The sequence below is a fragment of the Zootoca vivipara genome, chromosome 10 (assembly GCF_965207765.1).
Source record: "Zootoca vivipara chromosome 10, rZooViv2.hap1.1, whole genome shotgun sequence".
Lineage (NCBI taxonomy): Eukaryota > Metazoa > Chordata > Lepidosauria > Squamata > Lacertidae > Zootoca > Zootoca vivipara.
Window position 1 is genome coordinate 50,635,665 of NC_142593.1, and position 15,429 is coordinate 50,651,093.

General features: G+C 42.7%; 1 protein-coding gene across 2 annotated transcripts; it reads right to left on the bottom strand.

Annotated features, from left to right (window-relative positions):
- Positions 1 to 2,063: 2,063 nt before the first annotated feature.
- Positions 2,064 to 15,201, bottom strand: C10H18orf54 (chromosome 10 C18orf54 homolog). Of its 2 annotated transcripts, none has more exons than XM_035100830.3 (8): positions 15,110 to 15,201; positions 13,041 to 13,371; positions 10,899 to 11,657; positions 8,996 to 9,146; positions 6,674 to 6,779; positions 6,219 to 6,356; positions 5,570 to 5,643; positions 2,064 to 3,193 (listed from the first exon to the last, which is right to left on the bottom strand). In XM_035100830.3, exons 2-8 carry the CDS (start codon positions 13,324 to 13,326, stop codon positions 3,133 to 3,135), a joined length of 1,575 nt encoding a protein of 524 aa, XP_034956721.3. In that variant the 5' UTR covers positions 13,327 to 13,371; positions 15,110 to 15,201; the 3' UTR covers positions 2,064 to 3,132. The 2 variants fall into 2 exon arrangements, with proteins under 2 accessions (XP_034956721.3, XP_034956720.3); XM_035100829.3 differs by having other exon boundaries at positions 2,064 to 4,877.
- Positions 15,202 to 15,429: the final 228 nt, after the last annotated feature.

Sequence of the window (15,429 nt, forward strand, 5' to 3'; positions counted from 1 at the left end):
TCCGTTTTGGTCACATTGAAGGAACCACCCCTGGGGATGTCCACACATTGATGTTGAAACCTACACTAACAAAACAGCACATGACCAGCTGTAGGAATGTGGGCTGAGCACAAGATCTTGATTCCTGAGCACATGCTTGCTGAAATAAAACTTATCTTAATTCTGGTTAAAAAAAATATCCTTCCAGTAGCACCTTAGAGACCAACTAAGTTTGTCATAGGTATGAGCTTTCGTGTGCATACACACTTCTTCAGATACACACTTCTTCAGATACTTCAGATTCTGGTGTCATGCTCTCTCAAAACAATGAAGATTTGGTAATATGCTAACCAAACTGAACTGAGTAACCATCTTTTAGCCAAGCAATCAACTGAAAATTATTTCACTTCATCGACAGCCCTAATTTAAAGTGAGATGGATGGGAAAGTACATGTACAGGATGGGGGAAAACCCTGCAGAAAAATGTCCCGAGACACTAAAAAAGGTAAAGGACCCCTGACAGTTAAGTCCAGTAGCAGACGACTTTGGGGTTGTGGCGCTCATCTTGCTTTACAGGCCAAGGGAGCCGGCATTTGTCCGCACACAGTTTTTCCGGGTCATGTGACCAGCATGACTAAGCCGCTTCTGGTGCAACGGAACACTGAAACCAGAGCAGCACATGGAAATGCCGTTTACCTTCCTGCCGGAGTGGTACCTATTTATCTACTTGCACTTTTTGGCATGCTTTCAAACTGCTAGGTTGGCAGGAGCTGGGACCGAGCAATGGGAGCTCACTCCGTCGCAGGGATTCAAACTGCTGAATGGGGGGAACCCTGCAGAAAAATATGCCAAACTAACCAAACTAATTCATAAAGCAATGATCCAGTCCATAGGCAGCATAGTGTGATGTTTCCATGTGTCTAAAACAAACAAAGAAGAACATGTCTGCTGCCATTAATTGCTAATGATTCAGAATTTGAAAAGCACTAACAATATTTCTGCTTACAGAGTCTGCATTCTTAATTCATTGCAGAGGGGGAGGTGAAGCAGGGGCACTCTATTGACACCTCCTGAGAAACTAGCTCCAGCTGGCTCCCGGCTCCCTCTGCTGCCAACAGCCATTCCATCAGGCTGCTGAAGAGGAAGAGATAGGAAGTGAAGCCCATACGATCAGTTCTGCGGAGAGGTCAACTCCATTCAGCTACTCCTCACACTGAACAGTTTCCATTCCTGTTAGTCACTGTAGGAACTTTTAAGTAATTTTAAGAACTGGTGCCAGTTTTTGTCTGCCCTCCTCGTCCCATTTTCCTTTTCTATAATGGATTTTAGATTGTCAACCTGGAGGCAGCAACTGTCCATGTTTTGCTGAATTTATGTAAATCACTATATGAACCTTTCTGGCTGAAGGATAAGGTAAAAAATACTTTGGCCAATGAAATATGAAATATATGAAATTATATAATATGTTGGCTATGAAATTTAAGACAAAAGGAACTCACTGCATGTAATTAGATTCCCTGTGGATTTTGTGGAACAACCTTCTCTCCTTGCCTAGTGCTCTATTGGATTAGAGAAAGATCCATTAATGCAACATACCAGGAAGGCTTCTAAGCAAAGCCTGGGGGTGGAAAAGCAAAACTTTCATTTAGCATGTTGAACATCTTACCCATGTGTCTTGTTTTCTCAAAGCCCCCCCCCCCCCGCCCCAGATTTGAAAAAGCACACAAATATTGTTCAGCTGATGCTCAGGTTTCTGATCCAACTTAAGGACAATTCATATACTACTTCAGCACATCAAAGAGCAGGGTTTTTGTTTTGTTTTTTGCTTTATAAACAGGCAACTCAAACTGGTTTCCAAAAACAGCGCACACGTTTTTTTGTTTGGGAAGCACCTCTTGGCTGCAGCCCCAAACACAACCTGCAACCCATAGTATCCATTACCCAAGTAGCTCAAAAGTTAGATGAAGAATGCCCTTCATTCATGAGACCAAGAGCTAGAAATTTGGGCATTAAAATTTCAGCACAGGCTAAACTCCACAAGCCCATGATGGTAGACCATCAGTTAGACAGCAGAACAGGCATGCTTAGGGTTGCACTGAAAGAGAGGCTGAACATTTTTTTATTCAAGACCAAGGATTAGGGATGGTAACATTAGCTGAAAATATAGCCAAGTGCCTGGCACCAGCAGCATCAATCTTTATACATTTTAAAAAAATATTCCTGCAGTCTTGGGGCAACAAATGATATTCCAACCTGTGTGGGAAAAGGCACTTTTAAAGATATTTGAGCAGCTTCATATGGGTATACTTTGTGAGAACTTACATTTTTAACTGCCCTCATTCTCAAGAACAAGAGCTGTAATACACATTTCTATGAAAACTCCTGGATTTCATCATAGTTTCCCAAGCCTATAGCATAGCACTTCCAGGCAGAGAGCGGGAGACATCACAGCTTGACTATTATGGTTTCCCAGAATGTGCCATCCTAGAAACCTCGGGTATATGTTTTACTATGCTGAAATTTAATCCTATGATGCCAAGCATGATTAAAAGTGAAAGGAAAGCAGCTTGTATTCTGAAGATCACCTTCCCACCCATGTAAACACAGTAAATCGGCAAACAAAAAGCAATTTCTGTAATAAGGCTGTTGTGACGTTCTCGTTTGATGATCTTGATTTGCTGCATTCCCAAGGTTAGCTTTGATAGCCTGTGGGTGACACTTAATCCTTTGGATCCTTGTCTCTGTTGTGCTAGAGAACAGTGAAACCTGAGAATTCAAGCAGGGCTTTCGAGTTGGCTTTCCCCAAGCAGCTCATGCTGCACAGAATGCAGGGCACTTGCAAAGGCTTCTTATGGCGTACAGCGCGGATGAAGTCAGTTGCTTGTGGGAGTGGAGAAGAGGGAGCCCCAAATTCCACTCAGTGCCACCAGCCCATTCAATGAGCTTGGGCAAGTTTTTGAAAAGTCAATTTTTTTTCAACAGAGAACATCCATCAAACCACAGTTGAGCTGAAGTGGTAGGCATACGCTCTAGTCTGATAAGTATTTATCCCATGAATGTCCAGGTCTTGATTAAGAGACTGCCCTAGGAATTTCCCCCAGTTCACAAATTTATAACAATGTATGCTTCATGTCTTGATAACTGTTTTTTTGGTTATTCTTCGCCACTTGTATCATCAACCAGACCTTTAAGTCGATATAAATGATGTAAAGCCCTATAAACAAAGTAAAACAGATTTATGAGCATCTCTCTCTGTGCATAGTCATGTTCTTCATTGGGTTTCTCAAAGCACATCAGATCAGCACATTAACTACGGTATGTGTTGACTATGTGTTGAACCAAGGCCTGAGTGATCTGCTGGCTCTCTTTTAATGCACAGGATCCCTGCTATATCAGCTCAAAAGATCCGTCGAGCCCAGCATCCTGCTTCTGGCGGTGGCCAGATGCCTCCAGAAAACCTATAAGCAGGCCGTGATACACCTAAGTTGAGGCCCCCAAAATTCAATGTGTTTCTTTTACTCCGCAATGAAGTAAGTTAAGGCTATAACTACACAGTGAGCTACACTTTCAGATAAGCTTGCTTTCAACCTGTTACGTTATACCATACCCAACCCAAATTTAACAGTAAGGCTCAGAAATAATTAATTAGTGCACAGCATGATCCAGAAAATAAGGAAGCCGATGAATGGATGTAAGGAAAAGAAATCCTAGCTCACAACTTTAATATTCTCTAAGCAGGCAGTCCTGCTGCAGCTCGTAAGAGCTGTGACAAAGGCTCAAGCCTGAAGAAGCCCTGTTTTCCTTTATTTTCCTTCCTCATGAAGATGGTGCAGGTGGGGAAGAGAAAACCATGCAAACAGGCTTCCGGTTCGTTTCCCGCCCCATGGCGATGGCTCTCTCAACATCGGAGAGGCACAGGCTGAAAAAAGGGGATGGAAGGGCTAAACAATCTCCTATAAGCCTCTTGGGGTATAGGAGGCATTGGCAACCCGTCATCACCTCAATTGCTTGCCCCAGCACAGATCAGCGTGGGGACAGGTGCAGGCGATGGGTACTATGCGCTTACAGCCTGATGCGAACTCCCCCAAATCACCATTGGATGCAGAGGTTCTTCTTATAACTGGGTTTTAATTGACATTAAGAAGAAATGGACATTATAACTGCGAACAATCAGCTGCAAGGAACTGAGGTTTGAAATTGGGAGAAGATTCTATCTTGTGCTGGAGGTGGATGGAGGAGGGGGGACTCTCTGCTATATTTTATGGAAGTTTTTGCACTTATGATTCGGCAACCCTCTCCTGATATCGAATTGTAAGATATACAAGCGAGGATGGTTTGATGTACGATGTCACGATGAGATTTAAAAGAAGATGTAAAGCTGAGTGCGGCTTGAAAGGAGTAAAGGGGGGGGGAGAGCCTGGTTGCTTTGTTTGGAAGGGTGTCGCTGGGAGTTAGAGTCTACCTCCCCCCCCCCCCAAAAAAAAGGCTGAAAAGAAATCATAGAGATGTTGAGATACAGTGAGGAGAAAAAGTATTTGATCCCCTCCTAAATTTGCCTGTTTGCCCTCTGACAAAGAAATGACCAGTCCATAATTTTAATGGTAGGTTTATTGTAGCTGTGAGAGACAGAATAACAACAGGAAAACCCCCAGAAACCCAGGAGACAAAAGTCAGAGATTTTTTATTTAAAAAAAGCAAAATGCTATGGTAGCAGTGAAAGGAAAGCAGCATGAGGGCTTTTGGGATGCTGAAAGAAGAATGGCACCGCCTTTCCCCTCCCTTCCCAGTAGGAGGAAGAAATGGGGAATCTCTAGAACTTGTTGATTCATTGCCAGTGGAAGGGAGGGATCTGCTGTGGTCGATTTGGCACTGCTTGAGTAGTATGGGAAGGAGCTGAGCTGGAGAAAGAAGAGGGTTTAACTTTAAACTTGCAGCTCTGCCTCAACCAGGCTGGAATACAACAGCAGTGGAAGTAAGGAGATAGTCCCAAATGCCAAAGGAAAATGGAAAACATCAGAGAGGCATAAAAGGCCAAGAGACTAACAACTGACTTTTGGATGTGGCACATGCAGGATGAAAAGGAAAAAGCTATTGTTTCCCACTTGAAGCTTTTTTTTGGGGGGGGGGGAGTTGAATAATATAGTAACACGAATAGAAATAATTAAGCTGTTAATTATGTGATAATTTTGGAAAATGGAACGTAATAGAAATAAACAAGAATATGAAATGCAGTAATATTAGATCATAAGGATCCATCAAGAATGGTGCACAGGAGCCCTCTTAACAAAGTTGTATTAATTTGGAACTAATTTATGTAATTGGGTTTATATTGGAAAATCTATAAAAAATAATTGGCAGAGAGAGGGGGGGAGGGAGGGAGGGAGGGAGGGAGAGAGAGAGAGAGAGAGAGAGAGAGAGAGAGAGAGAGAGAGAGAGAGAGAGAGAACTATGCAAGAAGGTTCTCCTGGAAATTAGGCACTGATGTAGGGTTCTGGCTCATATTCCACCACATGAGTGATTTACGAGAGGGAGAATGTTAAATGTATGATTTGGGGCCAAGACTTAGGTTTGGGGATCTCAGCCTGCTTACCTCTGAAGTGACTTTTCTACAGGGATGATATCATGATCATGCAGTTCAAATTCCTCATCTTCATTTAAAAAAGTCTGAAAAAGAAGCAAGGTTTGCTTAGCAGGATTGCTCAAGGACACATTTCTTTCTGAATATCCTTTCTCTCTCTCTTCAAGAACAAATGAAATAGTGTACAGTATGTGAAGGATGATGAGCACTTATACAAATACTCATAGCAAAATATTTCTATTATCTAACTGCTTGGCTCAGGCAAGTAGTATCAAGGGCCACTGTTTAAGTTCCCCAGGTTCACGTTTACAGGCACAATGGTGGGTTTTTGTGTATGTTTTTTAAATAAAATAAAATAAAGCTCACATGCAATGGCATTATATATAGCATTTTTAGCATGCCAAGTGCTTTACAATCCTTCTCAGTTATTTAGCAGATCAAGTTTTGCCCTACAGTTCTCCATCTCCATCAAAACAGAATCACCAGTCGCCTAAGAGGCTTTGTATGCTAAACATTTCTGCATGCGGTTTCATTTACAGGTCATTTTGAATTTAGATAGTTATGCCTCAATTTTTCAGTCAGTCTTTTCAAGAGAGAGGGAAAAATATAGAGAAAATAATTAAACATCAAGGGGAGTCTCATTCAAAATGGAAGAACTTACTTTCTTCAATTCCTCTTTTTGTCCAGCAGTTGTGTTCTGGTTAAAGCTGTGCTGAACTGCTTGAAGATTAAACAGCATTAGCTTCAAAGCTTCCACAGGGCCATGATGATTCCCTCCAGAAAATGTGTCCTCCTGGAACTAAAGAAATATATTGTAATCAAAGGACACTGAACTCAATACAGCAGCTGAAAAAGTTATCCTCCCCTGTGAAGTTCAGGATTGTGATTTAAGTGGCAATTTTCCACCTTAGCTCCAGATCTATATTTCATAAGTTTCTTTAGGAATGTGCTTGGGAGGGCTGTTTTTCTATTTTAGTACTATATGTTATAGGTTAAAGGTAAAGACCCCTGGACGGCACTCCCTGTTTTGCTTCACCCCTTGAAGTACACTCCATTGTCTCTCGAGACAGGTGGATGCCAACAATGCTCTTCACTCAAGCTTCACTTTTAACCTACCTGGCCGACATTCTTTAAACAATCTTCCAAAAATTCATTAACAATGCCTGCTTTGGGGGTTTGCAGAAAGGTCTCCTCCTCACAACACACAGGTACTGGAGTTTTCCTGTAGACAGATATCTGGAGCTTAATGTATTGTCTGAAATAGTTTTTCATTCTCAAAAATATTTTAGCATAGCTGTATACAAACCAGTGGGAGACTTTTTCAGTCAAAAACAGTCCTGAAAGTCAGATAGTACAGTGATGCCTCGCTAGACGAATTTAATTCGTTCCACGGGTCTTTTCTTATAACGAAAAAATTAGTCTAGCGAATCCCATAGGAATGCATTGAAATTTTTGCCCATAGGAACGCATTAATTTAATTTCAATGCATTCCTATGGGAAACCGCAATTCGCTAGACAAAAACGAATTCGTCTAGCGAGGCAACCTCCGCTAGAAAAAACCTTTCGTTAAGCGAAAATTTCGTTAAGCAGGGCATTCGTTAAGCGAGGCACCACTGTATAACAACATTGGTATCAAGGAGCATTAATATTCTGTGGGTGTTATGATTTGGTGATATTTCTGTTTCTGTAAGCAGAGTTAAATGGTTGATTTTTTAAAATGCACTTACCAAAACAGCTTTTCCATAGCATTCCTTTATAAGCAGCTCTCTGGAAATTCTCAAGCATACTGCAAGTGCAACTTCCCTTTTCTCCATTTCTTTCAAACCAATCCTTGAAAATCCTGACCACAGTTCCCTCTCAAGAGGCATAAGCCAGAAACATGGCTGGTGTCCTTCTCACACTTTCATAAGGGTAAGAGTAATTGAAAATATAGATCATGCCAACTATATGCCTAACCCATCAGAACCAGATCATGGGCATCATGCCAGCTGGCAGAAAGGGGGAATGCAGTGCCACTTGCAATTAGCCAGGTTCCCATAGCAATAACTCAGCAGCCCTCTTTAGGACAGCCGTACCTTGGTATGTTTTGGCTCCCGAACGATCAAAACCCAGAAGTGAGTGTTCCGGTTTTCAAACTTTTTGGGAGAAGCTGAACATCTGACGGGGCTTCTGCGGCTTCCGACTGGCCGCAGGAGCTTCCTGCAGCCAATTAGAAGCTGCGCTTTGGTTTCCAAACGTTTTGGAAGTCGAACGGACTTCCGGAACGGATTCAGTTCGACTTCCAAGGTACGACGGTACTAGAATTCAGGGTCATAGGAAAAAACTGAATGATGGGAGACTGAGGACGAACAAAAGGAAGCATTACTTCTTCACACATTGCTTCATTAATTTATGGAATTTGCTGCCACAGGATATCAAGATTGCCACTAACCCTCTTGGCAACAGACAAATTCATGAAGGTTATGTCTACCAATGGCAACTAGTCATGACACCTTTTTACTATCTCCGGTGTCTGAGGCAGTAAGTGTCTGAATCAGTGTTAGAAATCCCCCAGGCTCTAGGCACATTTTGCGACTGGCGTGGGTCCAATTGCAACCACATGAAGATCTCTGGATGCCAGGTTGGTGACTGACATCTCCATTTGGCTAGCCCTCCAGCTTGCTTAAGCAGGTAAGAAGAGCCATTTATTGCATTTATATTCCACCTTTTCCTCCAAGGAGTACATGGTTCACCCCCCCCCTCAGTTAGTCCCTACAATGACCCTGTGAGGTAGGTTAAGAGATGCTGACTGGCTCACGGTCCTCCAGTGAGCTTCATGACTGAGTGGGGATTTGAACTCTGCTCTCCCAGGTCCTAGTGGAACACTCTAACCAGTGCACCCCACTGGCTTCTTAGAATAGTTCTGCTATGGGGCAGCTCTATAAATTAAATAGATAAATAAATATGAGGAAAGCAAAATGTCACATAGAGAAGGATCTGGAATATTTTCGTTGAAGCTTGAATTTATTTTATTCTGGATTGTTTTATGCTTTAATGTGTTGTAAACTGCTTTGAGATTTTTAGTTTAGAAATGAAATACTACTTTTTTTAAAAAAAATTCACTGCAGAAAAGGCACCTAGACATTCCATTGTGGCTATCACAACCCAGGTTTAAGGTTCCATTTGGCAACATTCTAACACTGGTCTGAATATAGGCTTCCTGTAGGCATTTAGTCACTGTGGGAAACTGGATGCCAGGCTAGATGGGCCACTAGCCTGATCCAGCACTTATTATGTCCTCTGAAAAATACCGGGAGTTCATTGCAGAAGTCTGCTCAGGCCGGTTGGAGGTCTGCTGTACAAACTAAGATGGTGCAGTAACCTTACTCTTGAATGTTAAACTGATATATTCCTGCTAGGCTTTCATAACAAAACTATGTGTATGTCTTGTTTACTCACAAACCAATAGGAACATTATCCCATGATCTTTCTGCTTCTAACACATCCACTGTACAAGGGCTGCCATCATTTTTCAGCACATTGGTTACTTCGTCAGCAGAAGTCTCCCGAGTCCCCCTTGTCTTCTGAAGTAGTAGATCAGTACCCTCATCTGAAATCATTTATCGAAAGCAGCAATTAAATGCAAGTCACCTTGAATTCACATCTGAGTGTATACAGTTGTACCTTAGTTGACAAACGCCTTGCGACTCGAACATTTTGGCTCCTGAACGCCGCATACCCGGAAGTGCGTGTTCCGGTTTGCAAGCGTTCTTTGGAACCTGAACGTCCATTTCGGCTGTCGGCACTGTTTCTGGGGCCAATCAGCCAATCAGAAGCCACACCTTGGTTTGCGAACGTTTTGGAAGTCGAACGGATTTCCGGAATGGATTCCGTTCGTCAACCAAGGTACGACTGTACTGCATGTCAAAAGAAACACACGTATCTAAAGTTATAACAGTTATGTGTTGAAAAGATCTGCTGCAATTAAAAGAAGTATACTGTACTGCGTTAAAGTAAGGGCACAGGCCGTTCATAACTACCGGTTATGTCTCTTCAGGAGTAAGTCATATTGATTTAAATGGGGCTTACAAGGAAGCAGGGTTAGGCATGTGTGAAACGTTATCCTCATTTGGCAGAAAGAGACAAACACAGGGTAAGAGAGAGAAAATGTAAACAGCAGGACCAAAGGACATGGAATAAGTGAAATCCAGTATGCCTTTGACAGTTATGCAAAGGACAAATGTATACAAGATCAGGACTGTGACCATTCATAACATCAGCAATTAGTGAGACTGCTGTTATGAATGGTCACTGTTCTTATCTTAGGTCAAATGTACAGAAGATAAGAACAGCGGTCATTCGCAGCAGCAGCAGCCATACTAATTACTGCTGTCATGAATGGCCGCTGTTCTTGTATGCATTTGACAGTGGCACAAAAATGTCACAGACCTCAAGACCCCAAATGGTGTTATGAATATACTTAAGAGGCCTTTTCCAATTAGACTGACCCATCTAATTGACAATGTGAGTGAATCTAGCCACAGCCAATTAGAAAAATACTGGCTGCTCCTCCAATTTCAGAATGGCATGTCAGAATTTGCAATGTTTCTCTCACTGACTTATGACTTATGACTCTCATGCTTTCTGTGATAAAAAATCAAACTCTGGGCAGCTTACAGATAAAAGTTATAGATCAAATAAGATTAAAAGTACTCCCAACAATAAAAGAAAACAGTCAACAGTAGAAACCCATTCATAAAAAGCATTGCTATTCCATTAAAATGGATTTATTACAGAATATTTTATTATGAAAAACAAGCTAAAACCATGCAGTTTGTCCAAGTTTTTAAATAATGCACAGGCTTTATTAGTTTCTTTCATAAGCTCTGCTGCTGTTTTAAGTTCTGATTATTTCTAACCACTGTAAGTCCAAACCACCTTTTAGAGATCCACTTAAAATCATGGTTTTAAACTGTGGTTTGGTGCTAACTATGGTTAGTGAAAACACCAGGCTTCACCATATGCTAACTGTGGTTAACTCAGATATTATAATGGAAGTCAGGAGGAGTATGTGAGTTTACACTACTGACACCCAAACATGGCTAGGGATTGGGTAGTATTGTTTCTGCATCAGGCCAATGGGCATAAGGGTAGCAGAAAGTTGTTTTACTCTCCATAGCTGCCAAGTTTTCCCTTTTCTCGCGAGGAAGCCTATTCAGCATAATGGAAAATCCCTGAAAAAAGGGATAACTTGGCAGCTATGTTACTCTCTATGAAAACATGTAAGAAACAGTCTGGATTCATGATCACCACATGCTTCAGAAACTTGTTGACCACCAAATGAAATGCACCTGTGAGTTACCTGCAAATGAATGCCTGAGTTTTAAGCCCCGAGGTGTGAAATAGGCACTTGGGATATCATAGTGGCAGCTTCTCTGAACTTCATGCTCATGCTGTTGGTCCAACAAATCGTTATGTCCAGAACATCCAGGGTGGTTTGACCTTTCCACATCATTTTGACTCCTCATCAGTGTCTTGCTATTTTGCAAAAATGGGGGACTGTCCTCTCCACCTGGAGCCCAGGTAGAACTTTCACTGCTTGACTCCGGCAAGAGATTATGACTCTTCAGCCAGATTGGATACTTGAAATTGGGAATGCTGCTTATCCCTGAAACACTTAAGTCAGATTTCTGGCTTGTAAGCCACCTTGGATAGTTCTTATGAAATACAGACTCTGAGCTGTCTTCTTCCATGAGGTGGTCCTTCACAGAATGCCCAGAGTCATATCTGTGAAATCTGTGTTGTGTGTTCACATTTCTGCAAGACTGTTGATATGAAGGGGAACCTGGATTTTCAGGAAAATTTGATGCTTTTTCATTGCCAAAGGATGAAGCCTGATGAGCACAGGAAGCAGATGCTGTCAACGACTTCCTGTTCCGGTTGATACTTTGAGGCACAGGTCTTAAGGCAGCAGCATGGATAAAAGGTAAAGAACCATCTGCAGGGAATGCTAGAAGATCATCAGTAGTGAGACTAAGCATATCTGCATCATAGGCATTTTTTCTCCTCAGATGTGGCACAACTGACCCTAATATGGCTTGCTGCTCAAATTTCTCCAAAGCTGAAAAACAAGAAGTGAGTGAGTGAGTGAGTGAGAGAGGTGTCACATTAAAAAACTGATTAAAATTAAGGTTGCTCAATGAACTCTATAGGAATTGCTTATGAGAAGACATGTACAGGATAGTGCAAATAACTGCACACAAGAGTGACCTACTTGCAAGAGTAACACAATGTCCATTAAAATTCTCATAGAAGTTGGAACAGCTGCCTCTTTGAGGGGTGCATGCAGGAAACAGCCACTTTCTGGCTACAATTCTGTGTTGTTACTTCCCCCTCTCCCACCTGAAAGATCATGCAAATCCAGCTGATAGCTTTCCTGGGACTGTAGAGCAGAAGGGAAGGAAACACTGGCTTCTTCCACCACCGATGCAGCCGAGGGGCACTGGGAGGCTGCCTCCCTGGTAAAATATCAAGGCAAGCGAGAGACCAATCTGGTCCCATCCATCACCACAGAAGGAGCAGCTGCAGAGAGCTTGCTTCCTTCTCCTTGCCTGAAAGCAAGTTGCTCTTGAATTGCAGAAACATGGAGAAAGTACAATCTGACCAACAAGTAATTGCTATTCAAGCAAGAGCACCAGCAAGGGAAAATCAACCTGGCCTGGCCTGGATATAAATGCCCACTTTGTTCTACCCTTGAAGAACTGAGCACCCTCTTCTACTTTTTCCATCCACTCCCTTTTTTTGTCTCTCTCTCTTTTTAGCTTTTAAGTCTAATGATGACAGCCCCCCTCTTTTATTATTGATGACAGCCACTTTAAAAGGCAATAATTGTATGAAAAGCAGGATAAAAATACATCAATTGCTTAAACCAAAACACTTAAGTTATACTACAGGTAGGTAGCCGTGTTGGTCTGAGTTGAAGCAAAATAAAAAAATTCCTTCAGTAGCACCTTAAAGACCAACTAAGTTTTTATTTTGGTATGAGCTTTCGTGTGCATACACGTATCTGAAGAAGTGTGCATGCACACGAAAGCTCATACCAAAATAAAAACTTAGTTGGTCTTTAAGGTGCTACTGAAGGAATTTTTTGTATCATTATACTACATTACTCACATCATCTAACATGAATGTATAAAAGAAATGACTAGTAGCTACTGTAACAGAAATATGACCCCTTTCTTAAGCAATGTTATGAAGTTATTATGTTATTACGATGTCTCTCATTTGTGGAGTGTTATATTTCACTTTAATCCTATATACAAACTTGCCACTTATCTCTCACTGGAAGCCGCCTAAGCACCACAAGATAGGAAATGGAAATAAGATCAAAATTATGTAAGCTAAGCAATAAGAAATGTGCATCATCTGCCACTCTCCAGTGACCCTTAACAGGGGCCAAGGTTTTGGGTGACACATACTACAAAATGGAAAAACACTCACATACCATATTTGCGCTTGAAACTGCCCTCCAAGGACCTTAGGTCTTTACGAGTACTCTGCGTAATGCAGATTTTTCCAGGTCTTACTTCTGGCGATGCAAGGCTGAGATCGAAATCTTCAATATAGGCCTCCAATGCTTGAGATGCAGACCTATAGAGCCTGTCCTTGTACTGAATTGAACTGTGGGATTTCAAGGAGCAACTACTATTGCTAAGGCTACAATCTGCCAGAAGACAAGAAACAGTTGATTCCGGAGAGTAGACGCTGCCTTTTTTAATCAAGCAAGCCATTACACATTTCACCAAATTGGATTCCTGGAACCGCTAGACATGTTTCTGAAAAATGACAGCAAGCAAGAAAACCAGTGAGTCAGCCACGCTGAGCATTAATAAATATTGCGGATTCAGAAGCCAGGCCTGTTGGTGGACCAACTCTATGTTACAAAGTAGTCTGCAAGCGTGACATGAAGGCTGGTAACATTAACCCCACCATGTGGGAATCCCAACTGCCCAAAAACACGTTTTGGATTCGTATGAGCCGGGCACTCTGAGTTCAATGTTTGTTGCTGGAGAAGCAGGACCCAAATATCAAATCCAATCGAATCCTCCCAGGTGAGTGACATGGTATTCAAGCAGGTCCCCCTGCTAAGGCGGCAGCAGCAAAACCGCAGGCACATCTATGCCCAAGCCTTACTTGCTCCCAGGTAAGTACAAGCAGCTGGAATCCAACCAAAGTTCACCACTTTTACGGCTGTGGTCCTATCCACCCTCCCACCTGGAAGCAACTTGGAATACAGTGGTACCTTGGTTTAAGAACAGCTTAGTTTATGAACAACTTGGATTAAGAACGCTGCAAACCCAGAAGTAGATGTTTTGGTTTGTGAACTTTGCCTTGGAAGCAGAACATGTTCCGCTTCCTGTTGAGTGTGTTCCATTTGTAAATGGAGTCCCCCGCTGCTATGGGAAAGCACACCTTGGTTTAAGAACGCTTTGGTTTAAGAATGGACTTCCAGAACGGATTAAGTTCGTAAACCGAGGTACCACTGTATGCAGAAGGGAGGGAAAAGAGAAGACGCCAGAGAATGAGAGGAAGGAAGGCCTTAGGTGTTTTCTGTTGTGTCCTCTTGCTTTGCCATGGTTTTAATTTTTATCCTTTTATTCTTATTCTTTTTGAACTTTTAAAAGCGCAAATAAAAACAGGCATGGGCTGTGCTGTGCCGTGAATCAGGTCTTCTTTAACGTATCACAAGAAGCTTGGCTGCTTCTTATAAGATTTTTCCAATAACTATTTATTTTATTTTATCTATCACATAACTATTTTATTTATTACATTTTTACTTTTTCTTCAATAACTGTTTATTTTACTTATTTTCATTATACACCTTTAAGTGCCAGGCGAAAACGTTCCTTTTTAACCAGGCCTTTGGTTGACCTGATTTACATCCTATGCCCTTTTAAAATGTGTTTTTTTGTGGAAGGGGGCGGCGGCTATTGGGTTGTTGTTTTTATTTTTATTATGTATTTTGTAGTTTTATATTTTGATTTTATTCTGTGAACCGCCCCGAGACCCCCAGGTATAGGGTGGTATATAAATTCAATTAATAATAATAATAAATTTTACTTATTGCATGCAACTATTTTATTTATTACATTTTTACTTTCCCCCCAATAAGTGCTTATTTTACTTATTTTATTTCATTTATATACGTGCTGCCTTTATCTCCCAAGGCGCACGTGGTTCTCCTCCCAATGTCACCCTCACGACAGCCCTGTGAGGTAGGCTAGACTAGAGGCTAAATTTTGGCCTCCCAGTGAGCTACCAATCCCTAGTACGGATTGAACCCACATCCATCTCCCCGGAATCTCCCTCAATCCTCCTCAGAGGGCCGAAAGCGGCAGCTGCTCGCGCGAGGGCCGCAAGATGCGGGCGCGCACGTCTAAACCCGCGACACGCGTGTTTCCGCGGACCGTCGCGCGTCGCTTCCCCGCGTGTGAACCCGCCGCCGGGCAACACGCGTGTCTGGCGACTCCCCACCCTCTTTGCCCCTCCGCGCCGAGGGAGAGAGCCGCTTACCCGCTTCAGTCGGCGCCTCTTCCTCCCGCCCGAAAAACGTTTGAAACGGGGAAAAAAGCCGCCTCTTCCCGAAATGGCGCCGTCGGCGCGCCACTGCGCATGCTCCATCGCTGAGGCCGGGCGCCACCGCGCATGCCAGTGCGGCTGCCCGGCGTTCGGAGAGCAAGCGCTCCTGCGAACCACAACTCCCGGCACGCCCCGCGGGCGAACGCATCACAATGCTCCTGAGCCACACCGCCGCCAACCGAGGAGAAACGCGAGTTGCAGCCGGGAAGGAGGAGACTGGAAGGGATGCGGGCGACAAGACCCAACAACGTTCA